A 23,303-nucleotide genomic window follows, 5' to 3' on the forward strand; every position below is an offset into this window, starting at 1 on the left:
AAATCTACAGATTCAAGAAACCGAATAAATCCCAAACATAATAACCCCCCCAAAACCCACACCAAGACAAATTAATGAAAACTAAAGAAAAAAAACTGAAATCAGTGAGAGACAAACAACCTCTTACTTACAGAGGAATAACAATTCAAATGACAGATTTCTCAGCAAAAACTGTGGAGGCCAGAAGGAAGTGACACATTCTTCAAGTGCTGAAAGAAAAAACTGTCAACCATAACTTCTATATCAATAAAATCATCCTTGAAGAATGAAGAGGAAATAAAAACATTCTGAGACAAAGGAAAACTGAAAGAATTTACGACTAGCAAACCTTTCCTTATAGACTGTCAATCTTCCCCCCACACACTGATCTATTGGTTTAACGTGATTTCTATCAAGATCCAAGTACAAATACAGACACTGTGGACATAGATATACAAGATTTCTCAAAAATTCCTAGGTAAAGGTAAAAACCTCGAATAGCTACAATAATCTTGACAGTGAAGAACAATGTGAGAAGAATCACTCTACCCAATATTATACGGCCTATGTTAATCAGGACTATGAGGTATTGGCAGATAGACACATAGATGGATGGAACAGAGAACCCAGAAATACGCACATGCAAATATGCTCGACTTACTTTTGACAAAGACGCAAAAATAATACAATGAAAGAATAGGCTTTTCAACACATGGAGCTGGAGCACTTGGAAACCCATGGGTTTAAAAAAGAAAAAAAAAAAAAGAACCTCAACCTGAGTCTCCAATCTTATACAAATTTAAATTAAAGTGGATCACAGACAACATAAAGCTTAAAACTAAAACTGTTTTAATTGGAGAAAATCTTCAGGAACTAACGGTAGGCAACAAGTTCTTAGACTTGACTCTTAAAAGCACAACCCACAGAAAAATAAACTGATAAACTGGACTTCATCAGAATTAAAAACCTTGGCTCTCTCAAGATCCTGTTAAGAGGATGAAAAAATCCACAGACTGGGAGAAAATGTGTTCAAACTACATATCCAACAAAGAACAAGTATCTGAATATATGGAGAACTCTCAAAACTCAACAAAAAAATCCAACTACACAATGGGCAAACAACATGAACAGGGATAAAAAGATGTTCAAATCAATAGCCATCAGGGCAATGTGAAACCACAACGAGCTATCACTACACACCTACCAGAATGTCCAAACTTGAAAATGAGGATAATACCCAATACTGGCAAGGATGCAGAGAAACTATGCCATTCTTAAATTGCTGGTAGAATGGTAAAATTATACAGCCACTCTGAAAAAGAGTCTGACAGTGTCTTATAACACTAAACACGCAATTACTATACAACCCAACAACTGCACGCCTGGGCATTTATGCCTGAGAAACCTGCACGTAAGTGTTCACAGCAGCTTTACTGGCAATAGCCAAAAACTGGAAATAAACTGGATGTCCTTCGATGGGCAAATGGTTGCACAGATTGTGGCAGGCAGAGATTGTGGAATCCTCCTCAGCAGTAAGAAGGAATGGAACTACTGATAAATAGAACTTAGATGATGTCCAAGGAAATTATGCTGACTGAAAAAACAAATCCTAAAAAGTTACATACTGTGACATTTTTGAAATGACAAATTAGAGGAATGGGAAACAAACCCATCATTGCCACAGATTAGGGACTAGGGTGGGGATGGTTATGAAAGCACCACAGGAGGGACCCTCAGAAGAACAGAGCTATTCTGGATCTTGACTGTGGAAACATAAACCTACATCTCTGATAAAACATGCACAGAATTTAACGCACACGTGCACACACGCGCGTACAAGTAAATCTAGGGAGACTTGAAAAAATCTTAATACATTAACAAAAATAAAAGTTCATTTTCAGGGGCGCCTGGGTGGCACAGCGGTTAAGCGTCTGCCTTCGGCTCAGGGCGTGATCCCGGCGATCTGGGATCGAGCCCCACATCAGGCTCTTCTGCTATGAGCCTGCTTCTTCCTCTCCCACTCCCCCTGCTTGTGTTCCCTCTCTCGCTGGCTGTCTCTATCTCTGTCGAATAAATAAATAAAATCTTTAAAAAAAAAAAAAAAAGTTCATTTTCAAAGGGGAAACTTCAAAGAAAAACAACATGTAACATTGAAATGAATGATAAAGATGAAACTCTAGAAACTGAGTTGGTTTTTACGATCTAACTATATCAATTTTATCTTGGAACTTGGTTTTCCTTTATGTATATTGTATTTCTATCTTCCTATTGCATAGTGCCTCAAAAATGTTGTAGAATAAGACACGTATAAGTAAATTGCCAACCAATCAACCTTGGGTCCCGGTTTCCTTAGGAAAGAAGAAAACAGTTGTTATTTACCATGAATAGTAAATTATAATGAAAAAGTTAGCATTTTAATGAAAATGACAAAGTTCTCCACATTAAAAAACCACATAACTTATACTTTCCAAAATTTTCCTACTTTTCTCCTCTCCCACCTCACAGCCATGCTTTGTAGCAAAATGGAGTAATGAATTTCATTACTTTCTAGACCTGGACTAACCCAGATCACCGGTTAACCCAAACAAACCTGAATCACAGTTCCAGGAGAACTAAAGAACACCAGTGTCTCTCAGTCCAGCAAAAAATGCTGTCCAAGTGTCAACTTGAGATGCTAGGTGTCATCTCACACTGACTGCAGGTCAAAGAGCACATACAGATAGCCCCTCCTTCTAAGCCAACATATGTCCAGTGTGGTGAGGTGAGCACCTGCATCAGAATAACCCAGGTGCTTGTCAAAAATGCATATTCCTGGGCTCCATCCAAAGGGACCAGATCAGTTTCCTGTGGCTGCCATAACAAAATACAAACTGGGTGCTTAAGACAATAGAAATTTGGGGCATCTGGGTGGCTCAGTCAGTTAAGCGTCTGCCTTCAGCTCAGGTCATGATCCCAGGGTCCTGGAATCGAGCCCCGCGTAGGGCTCCTTGCTCAGTAGAAAGCCTGCTCCTCCCTCTCGCCCTGCCTGCTGCTCCCCCTGCTTGTGCCTTCTCTCGGTGTCAATAAATAAATAAAATCTTTTTAAAAAATAAAGACAACAGAAATTTACTCTTTCAGATTTCTGGAGGCCGGAATTCTAAAGTCAAGGTGTTGAGAGGGCTACCCCACTCTAGAGGCTCTAAGGAAAAATTTCTTCCTTGCCTCTTCCAGCTTCTGGCTGCTTGTCAGCATTCCTGTATACGTGACCACACTGCCTCCTCCTCCTCGGTCTGTCTTCTCCCCTGTGTATCTCTCTTATAAGGACATTTGTAGTGACACTCAGAGCCCATCTAGATAATCCAAGGCAATCTCCTGTTCAGATCCTGGATTTAATCACATCTGCAAAGACCCTTTTCCCAAATAAGGGAATATTCACAGATCTGGGGATGTAATGTTGGATATTGGGGGGGGGGGGTCATTTTTCAGCCTACCACAGTTACTAAATCAGGACCTCTGGTTATAGGGACCAGGGGTCTGCATTCTTTACATGCCAGCAATGCCTCTCAGCCAAAGTCAAGTTTCAGAGCCACTGTCATAAGCACTGGGGAGGCATCTGCTGCATTATCAAGGCATTTGCCCTGTTCAGGCACTGGTATAGGGGCTTCATCACATTGGGGACATGGGGGTCTAAGTTCTGCTATGGTTCCAGACACTGGTGACAGGATGAGGACAGAGGGATTGCAGCTGCAAGGTCAGTTCTATCATGGTGTCAGGATGGAGATGAGGCAGCAATGCATGGCATTAAAAATTACAAAAAAAATAGTAAATAATGGTCGGTCACATGTGGCTTTCTCATGGTTGATTAAGGTGGAATGGGTTAACTGACATCATTAGGGACTTCCCAATGGAATATGCTGTGAGTTGGGAAAAACATCAGACAACAAAAAGAGGGGGAAGAAAGGGATATCACAGCAGCAACAGGATTCTGATTATTAAAAAACCTTACAAGACTTTTGGAAACAGTAAACAATGAGGTGTCTAACAGGGTGGTGGTGGAAGGAAGAGAAATTCCCAAAGTCACATAACTATGTATATCTCTTTGAATGCTAATGTCACCATATATAGAACAGTATTGTGGGAAATTTTTCTATACTATAACATAGCAGGTTGGAAAATATTTTCCTTTTTTAGATATTTGCAAGACTGCATTAAGATGTTAGTCCTAGAGCAAGTAAACGCAAAATTAAGAGTTTTCTTAATGTGACATTTTAGTAGTAAAGGCTTTGATTTGCGCACTTTCAACGTAACTTTCTTGCCTTTTATTTTCCATACAACAGTCACAGGATTAACTTTATTCCAGGGATGCTTCCAGGTAAGAATGTCCCTAGGATTCAAAATGAATAAATCCATGCTATTTGTGCGTGGGTACATCACTCCCAACCTGTCAATTTCCAATATCAATCACATGCTTCTAGAGAGGGACAGAAGGAAATCAGATGCTTAGCAAAAGGCAATATACAGCGAGCATCTAAGAATTTGAAATGTCCGCATCCTCTCAGAACCCTTAAAAAAGGACTCTTGTTCTGAAAAGTTTAGATGAAATGCTACCTGTTCTAAAGAAAGGTGACATGGCAAGGGCCTCAAATATGTTGAGTAGATAAGACACAAAAATGTCCATAACTTGATTATTCGTCGTGTAAGCCAGCTTCAATAACCCTTGATAAACTTACACAATTCAACTCAATAAAAAATTTAGTCCTCTGTTCCTGGTTCTAAGATACAAGTTCATTCACTCTAATGAGTTTTAAACAAATTATTTTTCCTATATACACAAAAATCAATATTACAGTCAGAGCTCATAAGCAGCAAAACCTGTAAGCGACGTTAACACTCCCATCTGGAGCCTATTTTCTTGGCCGCTGCCCAGAGCAACACCCTTCTGTACTTCTCCAAGCCTCTCCCTTACTGCACTGGTTTGATTGTCTGAATACAGGCAGCTTTCAAATGGTCAGTTAGTTTAAAGGGGGAAAAAAAAAAAGTTAATATTTTGAAGCAGAGCAGGTCTCCTAGAGGCTGATGGAATTATTTAATTTTATATGTGTATTGTTCATCAAATATTTACTTTAGCTTAAATTTCAGTAAATTGTTCAGTCCCACCTTAAACATAAATTCTCGGTGTCAAAAAACATTTTACATAATGAAAGACCGTGGAAGTCGGATTACATCCACTTGATTCGGATTCCATGTGGCCGCATCACTGGCAGGACCAGGCAGCGGTGGCCAAGCGCAGAGCTGTGCGTGCTACACAGCCCCCCGCTCCCATGCCCTGAGTCCCCAAGCTCTCCAGATCTTCCCTCTCCTTTCTCAGAAGGCACCCCCCAATTCACAATGGAAAACACAGCTACCCTTGTTCTTACCCCTGCCTGCTCTGCCTCCAACCCGAACTTCCCTGCACCTTACATCCCATCGTTTTCTTCCCCCTCTCTCTGTCGATTCTGCAGGAAAGGGGTCCCTATTTTTTACAGAGCTCCAAGCTCCCTCATCTCTTTAGGGACCTCACATCAATTACCTAGCTCAGCACCTTTATTATTACTCTCTCATCCCTCGATTTAGGACACTGCTCGAATCTTGCTCATCTTACACACACACACCTCCCTCAGCCCTGCATCATCTCCTTCTAGAAGCTGGATTGTCTACTTTGTTAACAGCCAACCTACCAACACAGAGGAACAGCACGCTTGTCGCCACTTTGCTTGCCATTGTCTGTGTAATCCCTATAAACTGCCATTTATCGGTGCCACTTCAGGAACCCGCTCTGGCCTACCCCACGGATAACCTCTTGGTTGCCAAATCCAACAGACACCCTTATGAACTGAGCTGACGTGAACTCTCTGTGCCATCTGACTGCGGTGATGACTGCTTCCCTTCGGAGAGTCTCTCTTCCGGATGCTGCATCTCAGTCACCCTCCCAGGTGCTCTGCTGTCATCTGCAGTCATCTTCAGCCCTCTTCACTTTTCGTGCAACCCCATATACTGCCAGGATTAAAACCACCACCTACATGCTGACAACATCTAAATCTTCAACTCTCTCATGTGCCGAGGTCACACCTATTCAGCTGCCCGAAAAATGGCATCATTTCTCCCTAAAGGCCTCAAAATGCTTAAGTCCAAAATTGAACTCAGTATCTTCCCATTCCCAAATTCACTCCCCCCCCCCCCCGCTCCAGTTTTCACGGATCAAATCCCATATCCACTTGCTCCCAACCAGCAATCTAGGTATCATTCTAGCTTCCTCTCCTTCCTTCTTATTCCAAGTCCTAGCAATGCTACTCCCTGAAATCTCTAAATACACTTCACGGTTCTCACTGGGATTATTATGCCTCTGTCCTACCAGTTTTCACGACTCTGGACTTAACAACACCTCATCCATCCTTCGCTGGATCTCCAGAGAAAGCATTCTAAAGAGCAAACCTGAAGAGATCGCCCTCCTGCCTAATGTCCTCCTTCAAGATAAAATCTAGTCTCTTTAGTGTGGGGTTGGAGGATTTTCAAGACCTCGCTATTGTGAATCTCTACACATCATCTCTCACATTGACGAACAAGCGTACATGCACATATATGCACCTGACACTTTGGAATTTATCCTAACATTACAGTCAGTTGGTTCTCCAGTGTCCCCACGTACTAATACTCCTGTCTGAAAGTTTCCCTCCCTCCAATCATCCTCTTTTTGCCTGGCTAATTCTCTTTTCTTCCTTTTGAACTCAACTCGAATGTCACCACCTCCAGGAAGTCCTACAGACTCCACACGCCCAGTCTGATTTGTGTGCCTCCACTACACTCTCCTCGCATCCTCAGCACCCACATAATTGTTAAAGCACAGTATTGTGATGATACAACTTACTTGGTCACTAGCTTGTAAGCTCCTGGAAAGAAAAGACTCTGCCCCTCATCACTGAGTGCCACAGCCTCATGGAATGTTCCAGCACCGCGGATGCTCAGTAAAAGACGCGTGAATGAATGACCAAATGAGTCACACAAGTCCCTTTGCTGCTTGGTATCTCTTGAGTTTAAGTGCTGGATATCCACTGTAGATACTGTTTTGTCATGAAATATAATAATGTCAGAATATTTACCTACTATAAATAGTCATCGGAAACACATGATTTAACAGCCACACACTATTCCAACCTAAGACACAGCGTATTGTATTTGCTTATGCCCTTACTGTCAGAGAGTATAGTAGTAAGGATGCTTTGTATTTCAAGATCCTATTTCTAATTATAAAGATGATCTATCATTACTATATTGCAATATACAGCCAAATCTTCTCAAACCTGTAACTGATACAATTCTTCCTCCTGGTTAGAGATGCAGGAGACCCCTTTGACTCTCTCTCCTTCACTGAAAGAGGATTTCAACCACCTCCATTCTGACCTCAGACTGTACTTTCTAACTGATTAAGTTCTTCTTACCAGCTTATCTTTAAGTCAGGCAAAAGACCCGGCGGGCAAAGCATCCCAAGAGGAAACCGAAACTACCCCTCAAGCAACAAGGACTGCCCTGGTGCCAGCAAGACCCCATGCGAGTGCTGCTGGGACAATGATCTACCTGCCGTTTCCTGCTCACCTGCTTGTACCCACCAACCTTTATCCCACATTTTCCTTATATAAACCTAGACATATTTTCAGCACTTTGCAGCCTCTGAGACGTTACTCCACTGTCTTCCAATGTTGGCATCACTGAAATAAATTCTTGTTTCACCATCACTTATCTCTCTGCCTTTGGATTCTGCCAGCAGTGAGTGGCCAAACCTGGTCTACTTGGGAGCCCCAGCGCCAAGTGCTCTTGCAACCCTTGGGCCTCAGTTACATCACCACTTATATGATGTGAAATAAACCCAATTATCATTCCCCGGCGAAAAGATTTTGTAAAGCATGATGATGTATCACCAAGCCCAAGGACTTATTCCCAAAAGGCATGAAAATAAGATGTCTGGATTTGATCTTCTGGTACAGGGCTTACTTCAAAGATGACCCCAAAATATAACTGTGAAGTAGACAGCTGCCTACAGATCTCTGCACGCGAGGTGCCCCGACCGCAACTGTCACACAGCCTGACTTGGAGTGCCAGCCCTGTGTGGCTCATGCCATTAAGGAAAAGGAAGGCCTCTATGAACTTAATTTCTCTGCATATGTTTGAATAGAAAAAAAAATTTCTTTCAATATTTAATAAATGGCTTTCTTCACAGTGCTTACATGTTACCGCTTTTGTAGAAGCATTGAATGAATATCCCAAAATTTCCCATTTTTTACCCAGGGTCTTAAAATTGTTAAGTTACATCCTGATTAGTGGATTTGTTCACGGCAATAATCCTTCTTGTACTTGCACTTTTAGTCAGCAACAGTAAAGAGTATCAGGTAGCATTTGACATTTGAGAGCAGAGAAATAACCTTTCCAATTTACTAAATCCTGCTTTTAAAAAGTCATTACCTTACTGAAAATGGGTTAAGCTGGAGAAGAAATGTAATCATTTAAATATTTTAAAAGAACACTGATGGCATTTAAATTCAGAAGGGAAAGGATGGTTTATTTACTAAATGGCGTTAGCATAATAAATGGCTAGCTATCAGGAAAAAGGCAAAGGTTGGCCCCTATATCCCACCATTATAAAAATAAATTCCAGATGAATTAAAGATCTCCATATAAAAAATAAGACCGTGACATTCACAATAAGAGAACTTAGGAGGATGTCTGTAGAATGAAGGATGGTAACAAACCCATAAAGATATAAAGACACATAATCATAATAGCATTTATTATTATCTATTACTTACTTTATATAGTATTCGATAACAAAAAATACCACAAACCACTCCAAAGATGTATAGAACAGTAAAAAAACAAAAAACAAAAGCAAAAACAAAACTACTGGGTGTTATATGCAAGTAATGAATCATGGATCTTTACATCAAAAACTAGGGATATACTGTATGGTGACTAATGTAATATAATAATATTCTTATTAAAAAAAAACTACTTCAAAAAAAATTATCTTCAAAGAGCAAATACCCCTGATTTAGAAAGCACTCCCACAAACTGATTAGAAAAAGACAACTGTAAGGAAAAACAAGCCAATAACATAAACAAATTCACAGAAGAGCAAATTGAAGCTGCCAATAAACATCAAATCACAAAGTGCCACTTAGAGCAAAAAATGAGGTACTATTTTTTACCCATCAAATTAGTAAAAATTTAAGAGTGAGAATATCTAGTGCTGTTAAGGATGTGAGAAAATGCACAATCTTATACGACACTATTAGGACTACAACTGCAGTCAACATTTGGGGAAAAGATACAACAATAGTTACACAAAATTGTGTGTGTGTGTGTGTGTGTGTATAATACACACACATACATATACATATATATCCTTTGACCTGCAAGTCTCACTATCAGAAATCCACCCTTTGGAAATAAAAGCACTGCCATATAAAACTAAAGACACTTAAGAAAAGATGTTCGTCTCTTCACTGATTGTAATTACAAACAACTGTTTGTACAGCAACAAGCAATACAAAATCTCACAGTGAACTACCCAAACGTCCATCAACAGGAATGACTGAATAAATGGACACATCCATACTTCAGATACTCTATACTATAGTTAATTTTACATAACTTTATTATTTTTTATAATAATTTTTTGTTATATTAGCCACCATACAGTATAGCCTTAGTTTTTGATGTAATGTTCCATGATTCATTATTTGTGTATAACACCCAGTGCACCATGCAATATGTGCCCTCCTTACTACCCATCACCGGTCTATCCCATATCTATTGTCCTGGAAGAAAGAGAGGAAAAAGGCGATTTGAAGACTTGTATATATAGAGAATTACCTCATTATGAAGCATACAATTATAGTTAGTAGGGTCCAATAAAAGTGAAATGTATATGAGTATATATAAGTATGTGTTTGTACTTGTTCGGGGAATGAGAAAGGTATGGAAAGACAAACCCTACAATGTTAACATTAGCTGGGGAAAGGGAGAAAGGATGGAGGAGAGAAAGCTGGGGAAAAAATAATTAACTTTCCCTTTATGATATGTTAATTGCTTCAATTGTTATAATTATTTTATTTTTATAATTAAATAAAATATTAAACAAAAAAATCTCTCCTCTAATGTAGTTTAATGTATAATATTTAGTACATTAAAACAGATATAAATAATACTGAGTTATAAACCTGTTGGGTGAAGAACACTTTTTAAATGAGGTTTATTCTATCTACATCCTCAAAGATTTCAATAAAACTTCAAGTTTAGAGCTCTATAGCCTTTCACTTGCAAAAAAGGGGGGGGCACCTAAAACCCACTGCACACCCAGATTCATTCACATTTCAAATTGGTTCATTAATTTTCCCTTCATAGAAATCTTCTGGTTTTTTTTTCAATTTTTTTCTTGAAAGCTATTCTATTGATTACATGGTGTCTAAAAAGATGAGCCATGTAACTGCAAAGTCTGAAAAAGATTTTGAAGAGAATAAATTCATGGTAAAGCAATAATCTGAAAAGCAAACCCACTTAACAGTACAGTTTAACATCTGCAAACACTTGTAGCTAAAACAATACTCTGGGATATTAACTTGACTCTGTAGTGCCACTGATTCGATATTAGTTATTTCTTAGGGATTGAATTCAAATACACTTTAATCTTGTTTGAAAACAGGTATTGCTTTAAATTGGTAACTTGTTCTACAAATGCTATTTTACAATACATTGTAAGGAATCTACTAGACAAAATTAAAAGCAGAGACTTGATAAATCCAATATATTTAATTTGAGAAAGTTTCTGCAAGTAAGTTGGTTGTTCTTACTCATGATTCTTCTTAAGATCCTACTCTAAATATAAGTCACATAAAGCACTGAGAGAGTAATTTTAATTTTGTTGTGTGTGAAGGGCTAGTGGAAATTTTACAAACTCTTAAGATTTTCTGCAGTATACACAAATATACATCAAACAAATATAAGTTAAACTGGAGGAACATTACATCCTCCTACAGAAAGAGTTTATTCCTATTTAATTTCATGGCCAAACTTTATTTGAAAGACATAAAATCATTAAAGAGAACTTCCTGATTTCCAGCTCCAAACCAAGAATTATGTCTTTCCATTCTTCCTGCAAATGCAGCTAAACGCTCTTAACATTATATATAAAATGATCATGAAAAGATTCTGAAAGGCAGAGAAAAGTCAGACTGGACCTCAGGACCCAAAGAATGACATGGCAGTATGTTCCTTGGGTTTTCTTTTGGGTTCATCCCAGATTCAATCCTCGAGAAGATAGCAACCTGGAAAAAACAATCAAAGTAGACCAAAAAAACTCCAAGGAAAACTTGCTTTTTCAAACCAAAGGACTAGAAAGGGCACAACCTAACAGAAAACTTCAGACAATGACCACTCTACTCCAAACACCACAGGAAAAACAAAACCTCCCTGTAAGCAAAAGCCAACTAGGCTGCCTAGACTGCCATCCTTGCACAGGCAAATGGAGGCACTGCTCCCCCAAACTCCAGGGGTGGTATCAGAGAAAAGGACCTTCATCGCCACCCACAGTAACAAGTTCCAGCCTCTGCAGCTGAGTCATATGGGCAAATGGGGATCACTGCTTTATACAAATGTAATTCCCTCCAACCAAGCTGCATATTGGCCTATTGAAAATGGAATATTAATCAATGATAGCAGTCTAACACCTGACTGTAGAGTGGAGCATCCGTAGCTAAGCAGGGAAACGTAAACACAGGATCCTCTTAGAGAACTAGCAGTGGACAATAAAGGAGTGTGCCCAGTTGTGGGTGACCTGTTTTTAAAAGAACTCTGACACACTACAGTTTTCTTATAAAAGGGATGGAGTTTTCTTGTTCTTAGATGGTGTAAGGAAAGAGTCTTCCCTCTTCTTAGAACTACCTACTACTATAATCATACCTTGAATCACCCACTTACTCAACAAATATATATTATCCTCAACTCGGGGATACAAAAATGAGTAAGAGAGAAAAGGGGAGGAGGAGGAGGAGGTAAAGAAACCAGTTTGGAGAAAGTAAAGTCAAAGCAACATTAAGGGCATGTGAAGTTGGAGATGTCTGGGAGACATCCAAGTGTAGATATCAGAGTTCTTTCTTAAGGATTGAATTCAAATACAGTTTAATCTGGCAGACAAGCATAAATACTGTAAGACCACTCTCCTGGAAAGACCACCCAAAGAAGACAACAAAGAACTGAGGTCTGAAAGTATCCGTCATAAAAGAGGAAGGAACTAAACAAACTCATCCTTGATGGGGAAAAGCAAATAGGAGAAGAGCAATGGCGTAAAGATTCCTAAAGAGGTAAGAGAGCGACAGCCTGTTAAAGAGAGGGTTGGAGCAGTGGGAAGGCTGCACAGTGGTATCTCTGGAATCTTTCTGCTTCTTGTCAGGCTGCCGTGCTTATTGCCAAAACAACTATAATTGCTCCCTAACTGCCCTAGCCTATATGCACTCTCTTTTCAATCCAAGTTCCAGTTGCAGCCATAGAGATTTTTATCAAAACAGAAATGTGATCACATTACCTCCTTTCTTTAACCCCTCCACGGGTTCCCTTTGCTCTTGTAGCACCAAAGATACTTCTCCTGAAATTGGCTTCCTGGACCTTGGATGCTCTATTGCCTAACTTTCCACAACCATCTGTAATCTGACCCACTGCCTTCCCTGATCCAGCCTCGCTGGCCTTCTTCTCCAAGTGCCTCAAATACTGAGTGTCCTCTCCCACCGCAGGGACTCTGCACCAGCAGCTCCCTCTACCTGTATACTCTTTCCACCCTTCTCACCCGGTCAACTTCAGATTGCAATTTAAGCAGCAAATCCCCAAGGAAGTCTTTCTTGACCTCCAGCAACAATGCCAATAAAATGTTCCTGCCCCTCAGAACACCAGCCACAGTTAGAATTGTTGGTGTGACTATCCGTCTACCTCCCCTTAGAGTGTAAGCTTCTTAGAGACGCTGAACGACTGGGCTCGCTACTATGCCCACAGCACTTACTTTAGTGCCCAACATACCACGAGCTCTTGATAAGCACTGGTCGACAGAAGAGATGAATGGCATCCAGGAGCATCGGCACTGAAGTCAGAAACACCTGGTACAACCTCTTGTTTATGCTTAGAAGTTCATCAGCCATTTGAGTAGTATTTCTCTTTTATATTAAATGCCACATTATAAGATGATAATGAATAATGCTCTTCTGTTATCACGCCATTTCTGTTACCAGTATTCTGCATTCAAGTCTTCAAGTCATATTGGCAGATCACATTCTGCTTAGCTTTCATTGAACTCAAAATTACCTTTTGGCACTTTATTATGGAACTTCCAGTGGTGATATCACTAGCCTGATGACATATATTTATAACAAAGAATCTAAAAATAAAAGCCATTATGCTTGCTGACCATCAAATAAAAACAGATTTACTATCTTCAAGGTCACTCGGGGCTGAATTTAACAAATTCAGTTTCCCCTTGGCAATCACAGATGAAGAAAGTAAGTACAAATCAAACCGGTATCTAGGCTTCTGTAGCCCCTATTTATGCCAGCTGTATGAGAATATTTAAACTTGGTATTCAGCTAGCACTATGGGTTTTGTAACTAGTCATCATCCCCTTCATTAATAAGCACTTAGTGACAAAAATCAGATCACATCATCTGCACAGTTAATTACAAGCTGGAAAATATTCAGGGTATACAAATTTTATTAGCACGGCTGACATCTGTCAACTATTTTGGTTAATTACTCCTGAATTTGGATTTTAGCCTTCAACTATTTCAAATTTTAATATATTTGACATAAGCGGTTTTCAAGCAACCATTATCTCTGTTGAGTATTTTTCCTATTCCTGTTCTAAAATTGTCAGAAATCAGTACTGTTAGCTCTCACACTGACATAGTTCATTCTGCAGCTAAATAAAATAAATTGTTAATTGGCAGAATACTATCTACCACATGGTTAATTTTTTTTGTCAATGCTTATTAAATACTCCCTCCATTGCTATTTAAGACAAAATATTTTGAACTCTCTAAATTACACGTTAAGGATATAACCCTAAAACTTTTCTCTTTACTTTAGAGCAGGAAAGAGCATTTGGCTTTGGTTGTGATAGGTTGGATGTAGGAAGGTTGTTTGTGTTGCTTTGTAAGTAAACACATTGCCCATCCCTCCTCTAGTCTCAGAGTCACTCGTGGTGCATGAGGGCAGGCTTCTTGGAAGAAACTCGTTTGGAAGTGGAGAAGACCAGCTGGGGTGAGAGAGAATATCAGAAAGTCCAAAGGGATGCGAGAGGTGAGGCCGACAAACAGAACAATTAATTGACAGAAAGCAAAGCAGAGTAGTTCACTGAAGACACAGTCCACATCTTAACAGGTGGTCAGTGGTTAAAAAGAACATACAATCAGAAAGATAAAAAGTGGAAAAAATTTATTATGCCAAAAACACAAACTGTACCAACTACACAGAGCCCAACTATTTGCTTTTAATCTCTCCATGACAATTTTCTGTATCCTTGAAGAAAAGAGGCTCAGAACAATTTAGCCTGCACGTTTGCAAGGGCAGAGCGGCCATTTGAACCCAGGCAGTCTGACTTCATGCCCTCAACCACACCACTACCCTAATTCAAAAAGATCTATTCTCCACATTAGAGAACAGAATAGGCCCACTGTCAATGACAAATATGCTTCCAGTTGTCCTTGAAGAATTGGTAATTTGCAGTGACCTTGTCACCATTCCATTTGTTGTCTTTATATAAGCAAAGCTTAGCCTCATTACTATAATTGACACTCCTTCAGAAAAATGTACAGTCCCAACATGAAAGGCTATAGTCTATACAACAACACGGCAATCTAAATATCTGTGGTACCTGACCTCTTTCCTTCACAACTAGAATTATGTTGTTCCTATTAAAAATGGTTTAATCTTTGTTGCATGTTTTTCTCTGTCTTTCCTACAGAAAACACCCAAAAAGGGTAGCTGATTAGGAGAGGATTCGGATATTCTTGGATCTGTGGCTTAAATCCATCCTAACTTCACACAAAATGCGCTCCATCTGGTAAGGTGGCAGCAGACTAGGTGAGTATATATATTTATGGCCGACTAGCATCTGTGAGACAAAGATGCTTGTGGGGGACTCATGGCTCCTATTTTGGATGAGGCATCTAATATTTAGACATCTCATATTAGATGAGAATTATGTGAAGAACCGATCGGGTGAATCAAGCAGAAAGACCAATCCCCAGTGTCCTGCTTATCTAACTGTGAGGCATCCTGAGTATCCCTTTTGCTTTCTTTCCTGATCGGTAATCCTGAATGGCTTAAATTTTAAACCCAGATAATGGTTTTAAATTTCAGACACTGAGACACTCTTTTCATGGTTTGAAAGGCTCAATATTGTTAAGACGTCAGCTCACCCCAAATTGACCTATAAAATCATGTGTAATCCCAAACAAAATCCCAGCAGACATTCTTGTAGAAATTGACAAGTTGGTTCTAAAATTCATATAGAATAGCCAAAACATGTGAACAACAAAGTTGGAGGGCTCATGCTACCTGACTTCAAAAATTATTATAAAGCTACTGTACTGTTATTGCAGTACAGATGTAAGAAGAGACAAATAGAGCAATGGAACAAAACAGGGAGTCCAAAATTAGACCAACACATACATGGATAATTGATGCTGGAAATATTAAATAAAAAATAGAAAAAAAATTGGATCCATACTTCACACTATATATAAAACTTAATTCAAAATGGACCATAGGCCTAGATGCAAGACCTAAAACTGTAAAAGTTTTTAGGAAAAAAATTAGGAGAAACTATTTATGAGCTTATGTTAGACAAATTTTCTCAGATATGTCACCAAAAGCACAATATACAAAAGATTAATTGGAAAACTGGACTTCATCAAAATTAAAAATTTCTATTCTTCAAAAGACACTGTGAAGTGCATGAGAAAGCAAGTCACAGATGGGAGAACACCTGTGAAAAGTATACACCTGGTAAACTTACTTTCCAAAGAAATAAAGAATTCTCAAAACTCAACAAAGAAAACCACCCAGTTTAAAACATACAAAAGATTTGAACAGGCACCTCACTGAAGAAGATACACGGATGACAAATAAGCACATGAAACGATACGCAACATCATTTAGTCACCAGGGCAGAGAAACCATACTGAGATATCTCTACACACTTCTTTACAAATGCTAAAATTAAAAAGACTGGCCATACCAAGGGTTGGCATAAATGTGGAGAAACTAGAGCTGTCTCAGAGAACATGGTGCGACCACTTTGGAAACAGTTTCTTAAAACAGGTGCCTATCAGATGACCACACCACTCCAGTACTATGCTTTGCTCACAAGAAAAGGAAACGTGTCCAGATAAACACTGCCACCCAAAGGTTCACACCAGCTTTATTTCTAATAGTCCAAACCTGGAAATTGTCCAAATATCCATCAACACATAAATGGATAGACGAATTGTGGTGTATTTACACGATGGAATACTTACACAGCAATAAAAATGAACAATTAATACACATAATAACATGGATGAATCTCAAAATAACTACACCAGACAAAAAGAAGAAGACATGCTGTACACCTTTTTTTGTTTTTTGGTTGGGGGGGAGAGGGAAAGAGGGAGAAGCAGAGAGAATCTTAAGCAGGTTCCACACCCAGTACAGAGCTAGACACAGGCTCAATCTCATGACCTGAACCAAAATCAAGAGGCAGAGGCTTAACTGACTGAGCTGCCCAGGAGCCCGTCTTTATATAAAACCCTAGAAAATGCAAACTTATCTGTAGTAACAAAATGTAGATCAGTCATTGTTTGATGATGGGGGCATGTGCAAAGAACCTGACAGAGGAACTACAACTCTGCTCAATGTAATTTGGGGGGAATATATATATATATATATATTCATTCTTGATTGTGGTGATAATTTCTTAATGTATACATATCAAAACTTATCAAAGTGCATACTTTAAACATTTTCAGTTTATTGTATGTTAATTACACCTCAATAGAGTTGTAACTTAAAAAAAAATAGGCCAGTAAGGTCAGTTTGGGAGCTAATTTAATTAATGTCTCATTCTGTTCCACCTCAGAAGCTTCTGGCAAAACGAAAGGGCCCTCTGGTAGGAAAGGAGATCTTCCTGTGTGTAGTTAGAGCTGTGTTGGCCATCTGACGGTCTTCCTCTCACAAGGATGATGGCTTTAAGTCATTATAATAAAACTAAATAATGTATGAAAATGGCTCTTTACTGTTTTATAAAGCAAACTATGATATCTCTTCCAACAGTGTATCAGATCATTAAGAAACAAATTAAAAAGAAGAAAAACTTTTTTTTTTAACCCCACTGGAAAGTATTAACAGAGCAGATACAGGACCTTCCAGCAACAGTGACTCAGGGTTTGTGTACAGATTCAGTAGAAGTATGAGTATGTGGAATTTTGGATTTAGCTTACGTATCTGCACATATAACTGATTACTCTCCACTAACTCAGTCTTAGGAAAGGTTAACCACACCCCCAAACAATCTTACATTACTCTTGACTATATCTCCGCAGGTCTGTAAGGAATACACTAGTGGTCTCCAATGGAACAGCTGGATCTGGTGCTTGCATGCTCCTCAGGGGTTATCATGGCTTGGGAAAAGTCCACTTTACCAGTTTTTAAGAAAGAAAGTGGCATACATTTTGGATGGAATGTTCACTCATGGGAAATATATCTTCTAAAATGAGATAACTATATAGCGTCTAACCAGTTGAGGCTCAACTAAAAACTGCCGTGCACTATACAGTCAAAATGCTCAATAATTAATGGAAAGGAGAAACAAGAGTGCTGACAATGAGGGGATTAGTGAAGAATAAACTTTCAGGATTGGGATATATGGGGGTTCCTTGAAGTGAGAGGAGACCAGTCTATGGAGAGAGAGATTACAAATTTAAGTGGAAATATAAAGATGCAAAGATGAGGGTTGGCAGGGAAGATGAGGTCCCATGCCAACGAAGTAACAGGCCAGGAGTGGACCCAGGCACAGTCTGCTCCAGAGCCAGACTCCTGCCCACCATGCGATCATGTCATCAGAGGCACTGACACACAGGTGAGAGGCCTTCCCGGTGGACATTTCCTGAAGCTGGCGGTTTCTCTGCAGCTGTCTGCATTATGCCAACGTTTTCGAGGCCTCTCATATAGAAATCATAGGACCTAGAATACACTATGGCTTAAAGACAAATTATTTTGCATACACAGCACATTCTATCTTCTATGTCTTTAAATGAAGGTGTTGAATTTAGCTGGAAGACAGATGACATAAAATGATAACCCTTGTTACATGTTTTTCTGAATAAGTCATATTCTTTGGAAATATGAACTAACAATGCCAGATAGGTCTCAGTAGCAAATTTTGACTTAGTGTTAAATATCATGGATAAAAGATTATCAAAAGACCCTACAACGCAGTGTTTTAACAGCACTGGGGTTGAGGGGGCAGGAGGATCTCAGCAGCTCGGGGAGGTCAAGTGCACATATAAACCGTACAGCCTTGGATAACATAATTGTTCCAAGTCCATTCTGTCATCCATAAAATGCAGAATAACTATGCCTGCCCTAACAAGGTCTTGGGGTTAAGAGGATCAAATGAGATAATGTAAAAGAGATGGTTCCATCTCTCACACAGGTAAGGGGGATTCTCACTCTTGTCACATTATCTCTCTCAGGGATGTCACTGTGTGCTCTCTTCACCAATTAGCTCTAATACTACAAAAGTTGAAGCTTCAATTCAGCCAAAGCTTCTACAGAGCTATCTGAGTACTGTTCTCCTTAATTCCATCAATTTTAACTGTTGACATCTAATAGGGCATCACAGGTTTCATAAATTTCCACATTATCAAAAAAATTTGCTTTTCATTTACTATAAAACATGTGTGTTATTTAATCACTAAATCACTAATCACTAAATCACTACATCACTCTATTTAAAAAGTCAAATTTCGGCCTTGAGAATAATCACATTCATCTTTTATTCCACCTCAAAACCCACCCTTCAGTTCTGGGAAATAACATTATAAAATTTTTTGGGCTTTGTTTTTGTTTTTTTTCCAAGAATCATTTATCAGTTATCATTCTGTTAGATTTTCAGACCTACTGTTTGCATTGGAATATCTTCCTTCACCTTCAAAGAGCCTTGAGCAATAAAGGTGAAGGACTACAATCAGATGTCCTGTATTGATTTTTAAGGGTTGTATTAATTGTCTTTTAGTGTCATGACATCTTCGGAAAAGCAAAGCAATGCTGAACCAGGCAGGGCTCTTCTGGATTGATTGAAGAGGGGCTGTTGACCCCTAGATACCTAAACCCAGAATTTTTCTTTTTTTGGTGTGACTAGTCTATTAAACATTCTAACTTCTACATTTTTATTCAATAATAATGAAGTAAAGATGTACTTTCATTAGAGAACATTCTAAGATCTATGCAGTTTCCTGGAGAAGGTAGATGAGTTTTTTTTTTTAAGTAGGCTAGCATCTTTCTGGCTTTTATTTATAACTAGATCACAGGTTTTAGGGAAAGAGGAGAAAGTGAACACAAAGGATCTGTTCTAATTTAAATATTCTTCACAATTTAGTAGTAATTACTTCTTTTAAGGTTCAATCACCTTCTAAATGTTACGCGATAAAAAGAAGAGAAAAATATCACATGGTTCATAGCCAAGAACATTAATAAAAGTACTTTCTAAAGTTTAATCATTATTTTCATTTTCTATTTAAAATTTTTCTTTTTTTATCATCTCAGTTGCCAAATTTCAATCTTCATTGATTAGAAACACAGAACTCCTTGCATACAAATTTTTTCAGGTTTGCAAACATTAAATCATCATTAGATTAGAATGACAAGCATGACAAAATTAATACTCCAAAAGAGGATCAGGGAAATATAAAATCTAAAATGTATTGAATTAGGTTTTAAATTAAACCCATACAAGCTTAAGTTCAATGAAAACTAATATTGCACACTTTTTAATCAATTATATCATAATCATCCCCCTAAATCCTTTAATTTACCAAGAAATCCTATCTAAAAACTTTTCTAAAGTCAGCCATAAAATACCACTGAAATGCAAATTAGATCTAAACTTCCACTAAATCCATCAAATGTCACCTTACTTCAATTCATCAAATAACTTTGTATGATTGAATGTAAAATGTGTCCTCAGTGCTCATTAGTGTTACAATTAAAATCCATATTATATGGAAAACAAAATAACATAATTATTTGAAACCATTATGGAACTAAACTCTTTAGAATAACTTACCATGTAAGCCACATGATGCTAAGCTCATTTACAACCTTAAACATAATTTAGACCTAATTTCCAAAGCTAACATTTAGTTGAAACCAATAGTCCTGCCTTTTTAAATATTTTTAAGGGAGCGAAAACTCTTTGTTGGTTCCATTATACAATCATGTGGCTAACAAGGGATCATAGGGCAGAGGGCAGGGCCAGAAAGAGAAGTTTGGGAGTAGTCACCATAAATCCATGAGAAAGGACAAGGTCCCCAGAGAGGGGACCCAGAGAGCAGACACAGACAAAGGGGGTGGGACAAGTCAGAAGGTGGGCTAAGGTGGGGCTGGGGGGAGGGACATGTAAAACAGCACAGAGATCAGTCATCCTTTATTGCCTCTTTAAACAGGAACCCCTTACTAAGTCACATGTCAACTAAGACACATGTGGGTTTGGAAATAACACCGAAGAGGATTTCTAATGTAATCTGTTTTTATGCTTAATAATAGTTAGCTTTTCTCCCAGTCATTATCTTCCATAGCATAAATAGTGAGAAAAGGAAAGGATTTACATTGATAATCATACAAAGAGGCTTTCTTCAAAAGTGTTAAGAATCACAAAAATAAACTGACTTTAAGTTAGAAATCTTTAATTCATTTGAAGCTGAATGAATTGCAAATAACTGATCAGAGTAAGAATTATATAATTTGGTACTTAACACTTTGGAATATAACTTCATGTCTTATTGGTGAGATCCAGATGGGGATTGGACAATTAGGAAAAGTCCCTCAAAACTTGATCTAGAATTTTAGCCCATCGTCTTTCCTCCAGAAGAATCACGTGTGAAACAGGAGGACTTAACATGAACATTGCTGGGGCGCCTGGGTGGCTCATTTGGTTAAGCATACAACTCTTGATTTTGGCTCAGTTCATGATCTCAAAGTTGTGAGATTTAGCCCTGAGTAAGGCTCTGCATTGGGCCTGGAGTCTGCTTGGGACTCTCTCCCTCCCTCCCCCTCTCCTTACCACTCTAAATAAATAAATACGTTAATTAATTAAAATAAAAAAGAATAAGAAAGAAAAGAGAAAGAAAGAAAAGATAAAATAAACATTGCTATGAAATGGGTCTGTTGTAGTCTATGTCTAAGTTTGCTGGGGATCAATGGGGAAGCAAAGTAAGGCTCCACCAGGATGCGCTCTGTTTACACAATTCATAGCTCCGAAAGCACACAGGTTTGAGTTGCTGATGGCAGGAACTCACACATCATGGGGAAGGGATCTAGAGAAGCAGTTAGGACCATCTGTGTTCGGTCCAGCTGACTTGGGCTGGAATCCCAGCTTGGTCACTTCACTGGAAAAATGACCTTGGATTTGTCCTTGACATGTTTGAGCCACAGTTGCCCTCATATGTGAAATGGGGTTGGTACTTATGGAGTTGTGAGGATTAAAATGAAGAAACATATTCGATCTTCAACAAACGGTAGCTATAGTCATGGCGCCCTATCTTATCGGAGAGAAGTGGGTGGCACTTGTGGTTGAGCCTACTTCTTCAGGATAAGTGCAAGGTAGAACATTTAGGATAACTGTCCTCAACAAAATTAACCAAGAGATGATTTGAATAAAAATTCCCCCCCCATACACAAAACTCAAAGGGAACAAAGCAGAAATTCTCTCACAGGTTCCTAATGAAAGAAAAGTCAAATTAACATACTCATCTGCATTAAGTGAGTCTTTGAAAACACTGTTGTCTAATCTCTCATCACACTGGCTCTTTGACCTGGTAAAGTGAGTAGCACAGCATGCATACTTCTAACTCTGGGTCTTCAAAGAGAAAGAAAAAACAGGTTATAAGATGGACCCATAGCTAAGGTTTCTGCCTCTTTTCTGTTATTAATCCTTCATTGAACTTCCTTCAATTGACTGCTTAAAAGGAACACTGCTTTAAGTAGTCCAATATGTGGGATAACAATTCTTCTTAACTCTTCCGTAAAGCATCATAGTATTTACATGCAAAGTAACCTGACTTTTCAACAAAAGTTAAACTTACTAGTAAATCAAGTTCACAGAAAACTTTAATGTAAAATTGTGTTTAAAACACAAATTTTTGAAGTCAGCTGCAGGAGGCATGTAATCCGTAAGGTTGTCAAGCTTGTGATGTATAAGAGCCATGTTAAAAATGAGTGTTTCTCAAATTTACAATAGTTTGGTTCTTTTCTGCTAAGCACTGACTATTGCTCTTAAAAATTTTCTGAGTCAGTTCAGCTGGAATGGCCAAAGGATTTCTAACATGTTTGTATTTGATGCTAGTCCCTAAAGGCTGACATACAAAGATTAATAGTTTCTTGGCCAAGTAGTCTTTAATGTTGCAATTCACTCAGTCATTGTGCTGGAATTTTTTTCTCTACATAATATAAACGTAAAGAAGAGGGAGAGGAAGTAAGAGAAGGAGAGAGAAAAAGAGTTTGGAGATACAGAAGGAGGAGAAAGGGGAGAGAGGGGGAGAAGTAGAGGGGGAGGGAGGAAGAGGGGAAGAATGGGAGTGAGGGAGGAGGGGGAGTCCTGAAGGGGGAGGGAGGAGGAGGAGGAAGAGGGGAAGAGAAGAGGAGGGAAGAGGAGAGGTAGAAGAGAATTCCTTAACTGAACACAATAATCTGAGAACTTGCCTGACCTTTCTCAGAGAAAAGTAGTAACACAAATCTAATCCAACCTACCCATCCTCCCAGGTACTGAAATGACTAAACCAAACATCAATTTGCACCCACCTTTTGAATTGTGACTATAAACCAGTAATTGCAACGTCAAAACATTTGTTGTACTCCAAAAGGCTACAAAATTTATCTCTGGTTTAACATTCATTTGAGGCCAGTTGAAATTGAGGACTTGAACAGTGAACCAGATGATTTAGGCAAAAGCACGCATATTCTCTGGCCTCCTCCTGGTTTCACTTGGACTTGTGAAAGACAGTGCTATCACACTTGGA

The 23,303-nt window shown here is 38.8% G+C and overlaps 1 protein-coding gene across 3 annotated transcripts in view; it reads right to left on the reverse strand.

The window, feature by feature from the left end:
* SDK1 (sidekick cell adhesion molecule 1) overlaps nucleotides 1-23,303 on the reverse strand; it is an 876,890-nt gene that overhangs the window by 691,764 nt on the left and 161,823 nt on the right. The window contains exon 1 of one of the 3 annotated variants that reach the window (XM_057314983.1): nucleotides 22,035-22,344. The exons of the other annotated variants lie outside the window; for them this stretch is intronic. Coding sequence (XP_057170966.1) covers nucleotides 22,035-22,044 — 10 coding nt within the window. The 5' untranslated portion in view covers nucleotides 22,045-22,344. Of the gene's footprint in view, nucleotides 1-22,034; nucleotides 22,345-23,303 lie in introns of those variants that run through there. 3 annotated transcript variants of the gene reach the window in all.

This window comes from Ursus arctos, unplaced genomic scaffold (genome assembly GCF_023065955.2).
Source record: "Ursus arctos isolate Adak ecotype North America unplaced genomic scaffold, UrsArc2.0 scaffold_2, whole genome shotgun sequence".
In the NCBI taxonomy this organism is placed as follows: domain Eukaryota; kingdom Metazoa; phylum Chordata; class Mammalia; order Carnivora; family Ursidae; genus Ursus; species Ursus arctos.